Genomic DNA, 16,425 nt, shown 5'->3' with positions numbered 1-16,425 from the left:
GGAGAGGGGTTCGGGCTGAGGGGGAACCGAGGGGCTGAGTGGGACCTGGGGCTGGAGAGGGGGTTCGGGGCTGGAGGGAGTCCCTGGGTGCTGGGGATATGGGGATGGGGGAGGGAGTGCAGGCTGGGAGGGGACCCCGGAGATGACAGAAACCCCGAGATCGAGGAGGGGAGTGCCGGGGCTGCGGGTCCCGAGGGCAGTGCTATGTCCCGCTATGTCCCGTTGTGTCCTCGCCGTATCCCGTCCTGTCCCGTTGCGTACCCGCTTTGTCTCATCCTGTCCCCGTCGTGTCCCGTCCTATCCCCGCTGTATCCCCGTTGTGTTCCCCGTTGTGTTCCCGTCCTGTCCCCGCCGAGCCGCCGTCGGGCCCCGCCCGCTGCGCTCCCCGGCCGGGGCGGGCCCGGGCGGGCGCTGAGGCGGAGGAGCCGCCGCCATTTCGGTGTCGCTGCGAGCGGGGCCGGGGCAGCGCTCAGGGGGCGGCGATGGATCCCGCAGCCCGCCCGGGCGGCGGCGGCGGCGCCCCGGGGCAGTCCCGCGAGTACAAACTGGTGATGCTGGGCGCGGGAGGCGTCGGCAAGAGCGGTGAGTGCGGGACTGCGGCCGCCGCCGGCCCCGGGACCCGGCGGGGCCGGGGGAAGCCGTGTTCCCTGACCGGAGCCCCGTTCTGGGCGCGGTTCCGCCGCTCCCGAGGTGGCCCGGCCCATCCCGGGGTGTCGCGACCAGTCCCGAGGTGCCCCGGCCCATCCCGAGGTGTCCCGACCCCTCCTGAGGTGTCTAGGCCCATCCTCGACCCATCCCGGGCTATCCCCGCCGCCCTGTCTCGACCCCTCCCGAGATATCCTGGCCCATGCCGGAGTGTCCCCGCCTGGTTGTCCCGACCCCTCCCGGGCTATCCCGGCCCCTCTCGGAACAACACGGCTTCTCCATCCCGAGGTGTCCCAGCCCCTCCCGAGATGTCCCGCTCCTCGCTTTCCGCCTCCGGCCGCGTCCCGGAGCTGGTCCCGCCTTTGGACACGGGCGGAGCATCCCCGGGCCGAGAGCAGCGCCGCGCTCGGTGTGGGCCGTGCTCGGTTTGGGTCCGTGCCGGGGCTCTGGGGTATCGATGTGATCAGGGGAGCTGGGGACTGAGCTGCTCACTTGTTCCCTGGTTTCTGCTTCCAGCCATGACCATGCAGTTCATCAGTCACCGCTTCCCTGAGGATCACGATCCCACCATCGGTGAGGAAAAAAATCTCTTTTCTGTTTATTCATTCCCTTGGCAGGTCAAGCTGTAACAGTCCGTTGCTTTAAAGTATTCAATTCAAAGATATTTGTAAATCTGCCTGTGGATTGATCTTGGATCATTCCTCAACAGGAGCATTCCCAACAGGTCAGGGAGTGCTGCAGGCAGTGCTGACCCTCTGCAGGGCTGTGCCCAGCTCTGGCACCCTCACACAGCAGGGACAGGGAGCTCCTGCAGGTGACGAAGATGCTGAAGGGCCTGGAGGGTCCCTGCCCAGGAAAGGCTGAGGGAGCTGGGGCTGCTCAGCCTGGAGAGGAGCCCCAGGGAGAGGGGCCTCAGCCCTGGCTGTGACTGGGTGTCCCTGGCTGTCTCTGAGTGTCCCTGTATGTCCCTGGGTGTTCCTGTTTGTTTCTGGGTGTTCCCAGGTGTCCCTGGGTGTCTCTGGGTGCTCCTGGCTGTCCCTGTAAGTCCCTGGTTGTCCCTGGGTGTCCCTGTCTGTCTGTGAATGTCCCTGAATGTCTCTGAGTGTCCCAGGGTGTCCCCAGGTGTCCTGTGTGTGTCCCTGGCTGTCTCTGAATGTACCTGAGTTTCCCTATCTGTCCCAGTCTGTCCCTGTGTCTGTCCCAGTCTGTCCCTGTGTCTGTCCCAGTCTGTCCCAGTCCATCCCAGTGAGCAGAGGTCAGAGCAGCCCCAGGCTCTGCTCCAGGCCCAGCAATGGCCCCAGAGCCACGGGCAGGGCCTGAGCCCAGGAGCTGCCCCTGCCCAGGAGGCAGAACTGCTGCCCTGGGCAGTGCCCAGCCCTGAGCAGAGCCCAGAGAGGCTGTGGGGGCTCCGTGCCTGGGGATCCCAGAGGCACCTGGAGCAGCCCTGGGGTGTCCCTGTTTAGGGACCCCAGAGGCACCTGGAGCAGCCCTGAGCCCTGGGGTGTCCCTGTTTAGGTACCCCAGACCCACCTGGCCCCATCCTGAGCTCTGGGGTGTCCCTGCCTGGGATCTGCTGGGGTCCCTTCCCTCCTGAGCCCTCTCTGTGTTTCTGTGATTTGAGAGTTCTGAGAGTGGGGTGTGAATTCTGATTTTCAGCCCTTTAATCATTTTCCATCCATCCATTCGGGGCATGCCCTGTGTCTGTCTGTGTGGGCAGGCAGGCTCTGGAACTGCTGCTCAGCCGTTTTTAGTTCTCTATTCACGAAATCCAAACTTTGTGCTGTGATCAGCTCTTTGCTGTTCGCTTGTCAGGCCAAATTGTTCTCTGTGTTTGAGAAATTGGGAGGGGTGAAACAGCTCAGGTGCTGTAGAACCTCAGCAGCATCTCCAGGAGAAGAGAGAATTATTTAAATTTATCTGGTATTCTAACCTGAACCAAACCAGTGGAAGGAAAAGTGGAGGGAAAAAAGCTAAAATCTTGCTGAGAATTGGTTCTTAAAGTGTGGCAGTGCTGACTGAGAGGGACAGAATATTTGTGTATTTATATATTTATAGGCAGATTATTTATTTATTATTTATATATTTATAGACAGATTTATTTCATTTTTATATGGCGTTTGTAATAAGTAATATTTACATGTATAACATATATAATTTACATATACAATATCTATAATTATATAATATATATAGATAATTTATAATATATAATTATATTATATTACATATATACAATAATATATAATATATAGTGTATACTATGTATGCATATATTACATGTAATATATGATAAATATTATATATTTATAATTATATATATTTATTGTATGTATAATTATATACATATATAATATGTATATATTATATTATAACTATAGCATATTTACATATATAATATATAGGTAATATTTACACATAATATATAAAATATAATATAATATAATATAATATAATACATATAAATAATATTTATAAATATATAAATATATTTATAAATATATATTAATATATGTAAAAACAATTACATATATAATTAGATATATAAATATATAATGTTTATATTAATTACATATATAAATAGATAATGTTTATATTAATATATAATATGTCTATATTACATATAGAGGTATAATATATTTTTATATCTAATATATTTATATATAGACATATTTGTAATATATTTATATATATAAATATATATAATCTATTTATATAAGTTATATAAATACATTTACATATATAATGTTTAATATATTTTGCTGATATATATTATAATTCTAAGAAATTATATATTCTAAGAAATCAGCACTTGGTGAGCACTTCTTCCCTTGAATCACAGATATTTTCTGGCTTTTAAGAAAGCAAAGTGTTAATTCTCTGTGTTTTCCACCAAGGTGACCAAAATGAATTTCTGGGCTGTGTGCACCCGATTTTTGCACATGAAATGTTAAATCACAGCAGAAAAAAATAGAAATTTAACTTGATTTAATGGAAACAAAGCTCAGGCTGAGGTAGTGCGGTGCTCCTGGCTGGTTCTGGGGGAGCGTTTTCTTTGGGAGCTGATGAATTTTGTGCTTTTATCCCGATTTTTTGGTGTCCTGGGGATGCAGAGGATGCCTATAAAATCCGGATCCGCATCGATGACGAGCCTGCCAACCTGGATATTCTGGACACAGCAGGACAGGTATGTGAGCAGTGCCAGGGGAATTGAGATGTGAAGCAGCCTGAAATCATCAGCTGGTGGGACAGAAATCATGCAAAAAGAATGTTTATGTTTTATTTTATTGGTTTTGTTAATTGCAGACTGAGGGGTTGGAGCTCTGTCACTTCTCAGCACTGGAGCTGTGGCTCTGGTTCACCTAAAGAACTAAAGAAGATCAACAAAAATCATAAAAAACATGAAACATCTATGACCTAAACTTCCTTCTCTTTCATTAATTCCATGAAAATAACCTCTTGTTATCATCAACTTTAAAATGTTTTTTTCAACATTAAAAAAATACTCCTCAATTTTCCTGTTCAGTTCCAACCATCAATAAAAGAAAACCAATTTTTACAACTATAAAAATAACAACTCAAATTATAACTACAACCAGAATGAGCTTGCTGACTATAACAAACCAAAACTTTGCAATTAGCTATTTACCTTTAAAAAAAAGATTACCTTAATTAAGCGCTACAAAATTCAAAATATTTACAGAATACATTATTAAATTATTCAAGTGTTTATTTATTATCTAAATTGTTGCAAACAAAATTTCACACCTGAAACAACCCAGCCACCCTGAATGACATAAAATTAGCAGGATGGGTTCTGAGGTAGTGTTGGAAACAGAAAAAGGTTGAATAAAAAGCAAAATAAAAAAGCTCTTGCAGAGAAAAACCAAGCCAGGTGAAAGAGGTCCTTGCTCCACAAAAGGGATTATTTCCTTTGTTCTCTTCTTTTTTTTTGTGAATTTTCTAGGTGGGACCTCGAATCAGGCAGCTCCAGGTCTGAGGTGAAGTCCCAAAGATTCTGTGAGGTGTCTTTGTACCAAATTGAGGAGAAAAGTTCTGGGCTTTTTTCCTTTTTAAGCAGGCAAAAAATAATTGAAGATGTCACTCCAGAGGTCATAAGAGGTGTCTTTGTACCAAATTGAGGAGAGAAAGTTCTGGACCTTTTTGCTTTCTAAGCAAAGAATAATTGAAGAAGTTATTCCATCAACGGGGGAGCACATCCCTACAATCCCATTTATAACTGAAAGTTTGAAAACACGAACTCAAATACCACTGGAACTGTATGGAGCTAAAATGCCATTTTGGGTTTGTAGGCAGAGTTCACACCACAAAACACCCCACAAAAGGGATTATTTCCTTTGTTCTCTTCTTTTTTTTAGTGCATTATCTAGGTGGGATCTCCAATCAGGCAGCTGCAGGTCTGAGGTGAAGTCCCAAAGATTCTGTGAGGTGTCTTTGTACCAAATTGAGGAGAGAAACTTCTGGACCTTTTTCCTTTTTAAGCAGACAAAGAATAATTGAAGATGTCACTCCAAATGTCCTGTGAGGTGTCTTTGTACCAAATTGAGGAGAGAAACTTCTGAGCTTTCTTCCTTTCTAAGCAAAGAATAATTGAAGAAGTCACTCCATCAACAGGGATCACATCCCTACAATCCCATTTATAACTGAAAATTTGAAAACATGAACTCAAATACCACTGGAACTGTATGGAGCTAAAATGCCATTTTGGGTTTGTAGGCAGAGTTCACACCACAAAAGGGATTATTTCCTTTGTTCTCTTCTTTTTTTTAGTGAATTTTCTAGGTGGGATCTCCAATCAGGCAGCTCCAGGTCTGAGGTGAAGTCCCAAAGATTCTGTGAGGTGTCTTTGTACCAAATTGAGGAGAGAAACTTCTGGACCTTTTTCCTTTTTAAGCAGACAAAAAATAATTGAAGATGTCACTCCAGAGGTCAAAGAGGTGTCTTTGTACCAAATTGAGGAGAGAAAGTTCTGGGCTTTTTGCCTTTCTAAGCAAAGAATAATTGAAGAAGTTATTCCATCAACGGGGGAGCACATCCCTACAACCCCATTTATAACTGAAAATTTGAAAACACGAACTCAAATACCACTGGAACTGTATGGAGCTAAAATGCCATTTTGGGTTTGTAGGCAGAGTTCACACCACAAAACACCCCACAAAAGGGATTATTTCCTTTGTTCTCTTCTTTTTTTTAGTGAATTATCTAGGTGGGATCTCCAATCAGGCAGCTGCAGGTCTGAGGTGAAGTCCCAAAGATTCTGTGAGGTGTCTTTGTACCAAATTGAGGAGAGAAACTTCTGAGCTTTCTTCCTTTCTAAGCAAAGAATAATTGAAGAAGTCACTCCATCAACAGGGAGCACATCCCTACAATCCCATTTCTAATTGAAAATTTGAAAACACAAACTCAAATACCACTGGAGCTGCATGGACCTAAAATGCCACTGGAGCTGCATGGAGCTAAAATGCCATTTTTTTATTTGCAGGCAGAGTTCACAGCCATGAGGGACCAGTACATGAGGGCAGGGGAAGGGTTCATCATCTGCTACTCCATCACGGACCGGCGCAGCTTCCACGAGGTGCGCGAGTTCAAGCAGCTCATTTACCGCGTGCGCCGCACCGACGACACGCCCGTGGTGCTGGTGGGCAACAAGTCTGACCTGACCCAGCTGCGCCAGGTGAGGAGCCCTCCCTGAGGGGCTGCTCCTCTTGGGAAATGTGGGCGAGCCAGAGGGGTTTGTCCTTTCCTTGCTGTTTGCTCGGGGTTTGTTTCCGTGCTGGGAGCGGTGCTGCTTTCGTGGAAAACGTGGTGGGAAACAGCAGTCGCAGAAACAAAGGGTGTTCCTTGTTGGGAGCCTGGTTAGTGAGGATTTTAGAGAACAAGAGAACATTGCATTTGACCTGAAGCCTTCCAAAATTAAATGGTAAACCTGAGATTAGGAGTGTGCAGTTTGAATAGAAGTGTGTAATATCACATGGTAAAGAACTCAGAGTTTAAGAGAAACAAAGAATGTTGGAGCCCTGGTTACTGAGAATTTTGGACTTTCCGTGCATTTGACTTGAAGTCTTCCAAAACTGATTGCTAGAACTGGGATTATGGGTATGGAGTTGGTTAGAAGTGTGTAGCATCACATGGTGGAAAATTTAAGTTTGGGGGTTTAGAATATAGAAATAAATATGAAGCAAGATGGAAGTTTTAGAGCAGAGACAGGTTGTTCTTCTTTATGTTCTTCTTTCTTCTTCTTCATGGGTTTGGGTGGCATTTTGTAATTGGACAGAAAAGTCCACATTGCTGGCTTGGAGGGATCAGTGATTGGGTTAAAAGGGGGATAATCTAATTTCATTTCTTAATTGGATGGTTTGGTGTTAAAAGACCTTGTAACAAGAGATACTTAAACATTTTGTGCCTGATTAACGAAAGGCTGCAGAACTCATGGTTGTGAGGCTGTAACACAGATAAGAAGTAACAAACACTTGAGTCCAAACATGAAATACCATCTCAGGTGCCTTCAATCCCAACCTGGAGAAACCAACAGGGAGTCCTCCCTGAGGGGCTGCTCCTCTTGGGAAATGTGGGCGAGCCCGAGGGGTTTGTCCTTTCCTTGCTGTTTGCTCGGGGTTTGTTTCCGTGCTGGGAGTGGTGCTGCTTTCGTGGAAAACGTGGTGGGAAACAGCAGTCACAGAAACCAAGGGTGTTCCTTGTTGGGAGCCTGGTTATGAGGATTTTAGAGAACAAGAGAACATTGCATTTGACCTGAAGCCTTCCAAAATTAAATGGTAAACCTGAGATTAGGAGTGTGCAGTTTGAATAGAAGTGTGTAATATCACATGGTAAAGAACTCAGAGTTTAAGAGAAACAAAGTCTGTTGGAACCCTGGTTACTGAGAATTTTGGACTTTTTGTGCTGACAGAACAAGAGAATACTGCATTTGACCTGAAGACTTCCAAAATAAAGTGATAGAACTAGGATTATGGGTGTGTGGTTTGAATAGAAATGTGTAATATCACATGGTGGAAAACTTAGAGTTTAAGAGAAAAAAAAACTTCAAAAGTTTTTCTTTTAAACTTAGAGTTTAAAAGGAAAAAAGAGAACACTGCATTTGACCTGAGGCCATGGAGAAGGCTTCCAAAATTGAATGATAGAACTTGTATGAGTGTGTAGTTTGAATAGAAGGGTGTAATATCACATGGTAAAGAGAACTGAGAGTTTAAGAGAAACAAAATCTGTTGGAACCCTGGGCAAGGTATGCACTCATTTTCCAGGTGTCCAAGGAGGGAGGCTCTGCCTCAGCATGGGAAGCCTTTGGAGATGGCTGGAAATGATCTGTGCTTGGAGCAGAGAGACAGAGAGCAAAACAGGGAAAGGCAAAGAAATAAACTGCTGGGCTTTGGCTTCCCTGGCCATGGTGTGCACTCATTTTCCACGTGTCAGAGGAGGGAGGCTCTGCCTTTGGATCTGGGTGGAATCAACCTGTGCTTGGAGCACAAAACAGGGAAAAGCAAAGGAATAAACTGCTGGGATTTGCCTCTCTGAGCAGGCTGTGCTGCTGTTTTGCAGGTGTCCAAGGAGGAAGGCTCTGCCTTAGCATGGGTGGAATCAATCCTCTGGAAATCTTTGGAGCTGAGGGGAAATGTTCTGTGTTAGGGCTTGGAGTGTCCACACAGAGGGACAGAGAGAAAACAGGGAAAGGAAAAGAAAGAAATTGCTGGGATTTGGCTTCCCTGACCAGGATGTTCACTCATTTTCCAGGTGTCCAAGAAGAAAGGCTCTGCCTTAACAAGGGAAACCTTTGGATCTGGGTGGGATCAATCTGTGCTTGGAGCACCAAACAGGGAAAAGCAAAGGAATAAACTGCTGGGGTTTGCCTCCCTGAGCAGGCTGTGCTGCTGTTTTGCAGGTGTCCAAGGAGGAAGGCTCTGCCTTAGCATGGGTGGAATCAGTCCTCTGGAAATCTTTGGAGCTGAGGGGAAATGTTCTGTATTAGGGCTTGGAGTGTCCACACAGTGGGACAGAGAGAAAACAGGGAAAGCCAAAGGCATGAGGGCTTTGGCTTCCCTGATCAAGTTGTGCACTCATTTTCCAGGTGTGCACTCATTTTCCAGGTGTGCACTCATTTTCCAGGTGCCTGAGGAGGAAGGCTCTGCCTCAGCACAGGTGGAATGGATCCTTTGGAGCTGGGTGGAAATGTTCTGTGCCTGGAGCACAAAACAGGGAAAGGCAAAGGAATAAACTCATGGGGTTTGGCTTCCCTGGCCATGGTGTGCACTCATTTTCCACGTGTCAAAGGAGGGAGGCTCTGCCTTTGGATCTGGGTGGAATCAACCTGTGCTTGGAGCACAAAACAGGGAAAAGCAAAGGAATAAACTGCTGGGGTTTGCCTCCCTGAGCAGGCTGTGCTGCTGTTTTGCAGGTGTCCAAGGAGGAAGGCTCTGCCCTGGCCAGGGAATTCAGCTGCCCCTTCTTTGAGACCTCGGCCGCCTTCCGCTACTACATCGACGACGTGTTCCACGCGCTGGTGCGCGAGATCCGCCGCAAGGAGAAGGAGGCCGCCATGGCCATGGAGAGGAAATCCAAGCCCAAAAGCAGCGTCTGGAAAAGACTCAAGTCCCCCTTCAGGAGGAAGAAGGATTCAGTCACTTGAACAGCACGTTGCTGTGCGGAGCAGGACAAAAGCTGTGACCTTTTGTAGCCAGAGGAGCTCGGTGCCGGCGCTGAGGGGACGTGTGGCACCTGAGGGGATTTGTGAGGGAGGGAGCGCCTCGCCCTGCCAGTTGTTTTTGTTTAGAACCACGTTGCCTTGATTCTGGCGGTTGAACTTCACACCCAGTGCCAGTTGTACTTTGTTTGTTGTCATTTTATTTTCCTGGACCCAGCAGGTCACCAAGGCCCGTGGGTTGGTGGCCTTGCACTTTGGAGTGTTTGTCCTTGGTCACAGCAAAGGAGCTGAGAAACATTGCTGGAGTTGGACCCAGCCTCACTGAATCTGGGGTTTTTCCTGGTGGAAAAGAGGATTTTGCTGCTCCCCACAGTGTGAGAGGCTGAGCAAAATGTCGTGGCCTTGGAGGCCACCAAATTTCTTGTGCCCCTCACGGAGCAGATTTCTTTCCAGCAAAATGGACGTGGAATCTTTGTGTGATCAGTGCTGCAGGTGGGATGCAAACAAACCAGAATAACCCCAGAATCATTTCAGCTGGAAAGATCTGTGGGATCAGTGACCCAGCCCCACCCTGTCACCACATCCAGTCCTTCAAACACCTCCAGGGACAGTGACACCTGTGCAGGTGACCCAGACTTCGTGACGCTCGTAAAGAAGGATTTTGATGCTCTAAAGAAGGATTTGATGCTCTTAAAAATCATTTTGATGCTCATAAAGAATTATTTTGATGCTCTAAAGAAGGATTTGATGCTCTAAAGAAGGATTTGATGCTCTAAAAAGAAGGATTTGATGCTCTGAAGAAGGTTTTGATGCTCTAAAGAAGGATTTGATTCTCTAAAGAAGGATTTGATGCTCTGAAGAAGGATTTGATGCTCTAAAGAATCATTTTGATGCTCATAAAGAATGATTTTGATGCTCTAAAGAAAGATTTTGATGCTCTAAGAAAGATTTGATGCTCTGAAGAAGGATTTGATTCTCTAAAGAAGGATTTGATTCTCTAAAGAAGGATTTGATGCTCTAAAGAAGGATTTTGATGCTCTAAAGAAAGATTTGATGCTCTAAAGAATCATTTTGATGCTCTAAAGAATCATTTTGATGCTCATAAAGAATTATTTTGATGCTCTAAAGAATTATTTTGATGCTCTAAAGAAAGATTTGATGCTGTGACGAAGGTTTTGATGCTCTAAAGAAGGATTTGATGATCTAAAGAAGGATTTGATACTCTAAAGAAGGATTTTTATGCTCTAAAGGATTTGATGCTCTAAAGAATCATTTTGATGCTCATAAAGAATTATTTTGATGCTCTAAAGAATGATTTTGATGCTCTAAAGAAGGATTTGATTCTCTAAAGAAGGATTTGATGCTCTAAAAAGAAAGATTTGATGCCCTGAAGAAGGATTTGATGCTCTAAAGAATTATTTTGATGCTCTAAAGAATGATTTTGATGCTCTAAAGAAATATTTGATGCTCTGAAGAAGGTTTTGATGCTCTAAAGAAGGATTTGATGCTCTGAAGAAGGATTTGATTCTCTAAAGAATCATTTTGATGCTCTAAAGAATGATTTTGATGCTCTAAAGAAAGATTTGATTCTCTAAAGGATTTGATGCTGTAAAGAAGGATTTGATTCTCTAAAGAAGGTTTTGATGCTGTAAAGAAGGATTTTGATGCTCTAAAAGTTGATTTTCAGCTGAGGCAGAAGCTCCACACCTGAGGGACTCTGCCCTGCAGCTGATGGATTTTACAGCAATTTTGGGATCAGGTCCTGGGTCCTCCTTTGGATTTTGCTGTTTAAGAAGCAAAATTAACAGCTGGGTCACTCAGATATGGATAAAAGAAATTTCTCTGGGGAAAGTTCAGAGAAAAATTCCAGAAAATTCTCTGGAATCATTCATTGTGAGAGTTAAAAAGCTGATTATACTTAATAATCTTCTCTCAGCTCTGTGCTGCACTGTCAGTGCCATCCAAACTGAAAAAGGGTTGGTAAAATAAATATTAAAAAATATATATATCTATATGTAAAAAATTCTTATTACCTAAAAAATCCTGTGCCTGTTGGTTTGGAGAGTTATTTTCTTTGTGGAAAACTTCAACAAAAGAGAAGTGTGGCAGGGCAAATTTGATAATTTGCTTTGTGATTGAGCTGAACATTTAAATTTATTTCCATTTATTTCTCGTCTCCTCCCTGCTGTGCTGCTCTGGGAGCAATCACAGAGTCCAAAAAATGGTTTGGAAAATTCAGATTGAAGCAAAAAACGCCTGAAGATAATTCAGAATTGCTGACTCCTGTATGAACAGCCATCAGTGATTTTCTCATTTTTGGATTAAAATCTGCCTAAAATTCAAATAAAAAGCCAAAAACTGGAGGAAGAGGAGGAGGAATCACCCCTAAAAAATGGAATTTTGTGCCTTACCTGAGTCCTGCAATGCAGTTTAGCTGTTTACTAAAATTCTGTTGCTTCTAGAATTCATAGAATTCACAGTTTCCTTTAGAACAGCAGCCAGCACTTTTTCACTTTTTTTGTTTTTATTTTTATTTTTTTTTTTTTTACACAGTGTTATTCAAAGAGTTTTATTTTTTGGCATGTATAAATTTGTACACAGAACAACGGCTTTATTTGACACAATATATATAATTTTTAATACAAAAATACAAACTTTGGCATTGGATGTCTCAGTCTGTGGTGGGGTTGTTGCTCAAAGAGGAAAATTCATTGTGGGCTTGTAAATTTGGGGGGAAAAAATGGAATTTAAGTGGTGCAAAACCTGAAAATTCTGTGAGTTTGGGGCTAAATTGTTGAAATATGAAAATTTTCCACCTGAATTTTATCTGTGGTGATTTTCCAAGGAAATAATTTGTCAGATTTTGCCTTTTTCTGACCCAGAGATGGGAAAACTGAGAGGAGTTTGAAAATCTTTGATTCCATTTTTAGTCTCATGTGAAAGGTGAGACAATACAAATATTATAATTTACACCATCATAATCAAAACCAACTATTAATTAATTAAATTACATTAGAAGTGTTTCTTAATCTATCACCTTTAACTGCTCTATATTAAAAATACCTCAAAACTAATAATCTGAAATTATCTCTGGTAAATCCTGCTACAATCCATCTTTCATAATTATATTTTTCCAAAATGATATAATATAATATAATATAATATAATATAATATAATATAATATAATATAATATAATATAATATAATATAATATAATACTATAATATACTATAATATACTATAATATACTATACTATAATATACTATACTATACTATAATATAATATAATATAATATAATATAATATAATATAATATTTATAGTTATATCTTTGTATTTATAAATATTGTTTATTTACATATCTGTATAAAATCTATATTATATAAATATATAAATGATTTATATATGAAAATATATTAGATATACACACATTATATGTATACATTACATACACATTTTTATATTTATATATACACATTATATAGATACACACTATTTTTTAATTTTATATATACATTATATATAGATTTAAATATTTTATACATATATGCACATTAGATATATACACACATTATTTAACCTGTATATATAAAATATACACACATTATATCTAGATTTTAATATTTTATATATACACATATATCTACATAATTATTTTAATAATATATATGCACATTATATATATGTATATATAATGTATATAGACATTATATATATTTTAATATATTTTTGTTCTTATGTTATATTTTAATATATTTTTGTTCTTATGTTATATATCCTTATTTATATTAATCTATTTATATTTTATATATACATTATAGACATTATTCTAATATTATATATACATTATATACACATATATGTGTATATATATTATATATATGTGTATATATATATACACATTATTATTGTAACATATATTTGTATATATATGATAATAATTATTAATATAATATAATATAATATAATATAATATAATATAATATAATATAATATATATTTGTGTTTATAAAATAGTGTTTATTTACATATCTATATATAATCTATAGTACATAACTATATAAATTTTGTATATACATAAAAAATATAAAATATACACACATTATATATTTGCATTACATACACATTTTTATATTTATCTATACACGTTATATAGATATCCATTATTTTTTAATATTATGTATGCATTATATATACAGTTAAATATTTTATACATATTTGCACATTATATATATATACATTATGTATGTATCATGTATATATACATTATATATATGTTTATATATATTATTGTTCTTACATTATATATCCTTATTTATATTAATATATTTATATTGTATATATACATTATAGACATTATTCTAATATTATATATACATTATATACACATATATGTGTATATATCTAAGATATATGTGTGTATATATATATCCATTATTACTGTAACATATGTTTGTATATATATGATAATGATTATTAATATAATATAATATAATATAATATAATATAATATAATATAATGTAATATAATATAATACAATATAATATAGTATAATATAGTATAATATATATTTGTATTTATAAAATAGTGTTTATTTACATATCTATATATAATCTATAGTTCATAACTATATAAATTTTGTATATACATAAAAATATAAAATACACACATTATATTATATTATATTATATTATATTATATTATATTATATTATATTATATTATATTATATTATATTATATTATATTATATTATATTATATTATATTATATTATTATACCATATTATATTACATTATATTATATTATACCATATTACATTACATTATATCATACCATATTACATTACATTATATTATATTATATTATATTATATTATATTATATTATATTATATTATATATCATACCATATTATATTACATTATATTATATCATACCATATTATATTCTATTATATTGCACTGCATTGCATTGGATTGCATTACATTACATTACATTACATTTTATTACATTATATATACACAAATATGTTACAATAATAATGTGCATACACATTTTTATATTTAAAATATAAAATCTGTGGAATCTTTCTGCTTGGCAACAACATCTCCGTGTTTGGGGTGGGTTTATCCTTTGCTCTGAGCCATAAAACCCCTTCTAACAAACATAAAACATCCTTTGGCTCCTTGGTTACCCAGCCAGACCGGCTCAGCAATTCTTTATTCCGTATCAAAACCTGCTTTTATTTCTATTCCATTTTCAGGCTCCACACTCAGAGCAGACACCTCTGTGCGATTTTCTGGTCCCACTTCCATCCCTCCCAGCAGTGGGAAGGGAGCTGGGGCCACCAAACCGTTTATTTCTCTTTTCATTTATTTCCCATTCTGTTCACGCTTTTTTCTTTGCTTTTTTTCCCTCTTTTTATGATGCAAATCCTTTTGTTTCCTGTAAGAACCCGAAACCCAGCGGGTTGTGAAAGGCTGCGTGCAGGAATCCAGCAGAGAAGGGTGAAGAGAAATTCCCTTTCACGTTCTGCAGATAATCGGGGACGGAATGGCCTCAGCCAACTGCTCAATAACTCTGATTATTCCCCTGATAAACACAGGATTTGTGGTTGGAAATCGCTGGAAGGGATGGAGCGTGGTGAAATCCCAAAACTCTAAAACAAATATCCGAAACTCTAAAAAAAATATCCAAAACTCTAAAAAAAGAAATCCAAAAACTCTGGAGTGGTTTGGGTTAAAATAGACCCAAAAACTCATCCAGCGCCATGGGCAGAGACACCTCCCACCATCGCAGCCCTGGCCTTGGGCACTTCCAGGAACACAACAGCTGCTCTGTTTTTCATGAATTTAATCCTAAATATCCTAAATTTAGGATTAAATTTCATGAATTTAATCCTAAATATCCAAAGATTGGGCAGCTCAGGAGTTTCAGCTCCTCACCCCCTCAGTTCAGGTGCAAGGGGATTTTTGGCCAATGTTCTCGTTGAACCATGGAATGGTTTGGGTTAAAATAAACCCAAAAATTAAAACAGTCCCAAGGGCAGGGACATTTTCCACCATCCCAGGGTGCTCCCAAGTGTCCAACCTGGCCTTGGACACTCCCAGGAGCAGCCACAGCTTCCCTGAAAAATCTGTTTTAATGAATTTCATCCCAAACATCCAAAGGTTTCTGAGCTCAGGAGTTAAGAGTCAGATCCTCATCCCCCAGTTTGGGTGCAAGGGGATTTTTGGGCAGTGTTCTCATAGAACCATGGAATGGTTTGGGTTAAAATGAACCCAAAAATTAAAACAGTGCCATGGCAGGGACATTTTCCACCATCCCAGATTGATCCAAACCCTGTCCAACACTGCCAGGGGTGCAGGGGCAGCCACAGCTGCTCTGGGAAATCTGATTTAATGGATTTCATCCCAAACATCCAAAGATTTCTGAGCTCAGGAGTTTCAGCTCCTCACCCCCCCCAGTTTGGGCACAAGGGGATTTTGGGGCAATATTCCCAAATATTGCCAAAAATATTTGGGTCTGGAATGGTTTGGGTTAAAATAAACCCAATAAATAATTTATTTTTATCAATAATCTCTGTCCATAATAAATAAGTAAATAAACCCAATAAATAATTTATTTTTATCAATAATCTCTGTCTATAATAAATAAATAAATCAATAAACCCAATAATTTATTTTTATCAATAATCTCTGTCCATAATAAATAAATCAATAAACCAAATAAATAATTTATTTTTATCAATAATCTCTGTCCATAATAAATAAATCAATAAACCCAATAATTTATTTTTATCAATAATCTCTGTCCATAATAAATAAATCAATAAACCAAATAAATAATTTATTTTTATCAATAATCTCTGTCCATAATAAATAAATCAATAAACCAAATAATTTATTTTTATCCATAGTCTCTGTCCATAATAAATAAATAAATAAAATAATTTATTTTTATCAATAATCTCTGTCCATAATAAATAAATAAACCCAATAAATAATTTATTTTTATCAATAATCTCTGTCCATAATAAATAAATCAATAAACCAAATAAATAATTTATTTTTATCAATAATCTCTGTCCATAATAAATAAATCAATA

At 39.3% G+C, this 16,425-nt stretch overlaps 1 protein-coding gene across 2 annotated transcripts; it reads left to right on the top strand.

Moving 5' to 3' along the window:
* The first annotated feature begins 424 nt into the window (after positions 1–424).
* Positions 425–11,912, top strand: RIT1 (Ras like without CAAX 1). 2 transcript variants are annotated; one of them, XM_058821600.1, is made up of 5 exons: positions 425–582; positions 1,162–1,218; positions 3,756–3,829; positions 6,146–6,238; positions 9,071–11,912. In XM_058821600.1, exons 1-5 carry the CDS (start codon positions 483–485, stop codon positions 9,299–9,301), a joined length of 555 nt encoding a protein of 184 aa, XP_058677583.1. In that variant the 5' UTR covers positions 425–482; the 3' UTR covers positions 9,302–11,912. The 2 variants fall into 2 exon arrangements, with proteins under 2 accessions (XP_058677583.1, XP_058677582.1); XM_058821599.1 differs by having other exon boundaries at positions 6,146–6,337.
* Positions 11,913–16,425: the final 4,513 nt, after the last annotated feature.

Source organism: Ammospiza caudacuta, chromosome 30 (assembly GCF_027887145.1).
Source record: "Ammospiza caudacuta isolate bAmmCau1 chromosome 30, bAmmCau1.pri, whole genome shotgun sequence".
In the NCBI taxonomy this organism is placed as follows: domain Eukaryota; kingdom Metazoa; phylum Chordata; class Aves; order Passeriformes; family Passerellidae; genus Ammospiza; species Ammospiza caudacuta.
The sequence above is the reverse complement of the archived record's forward strand: the minus strand, read 5'-3'. Positions and strand labels throughout refer to the sequence as shown.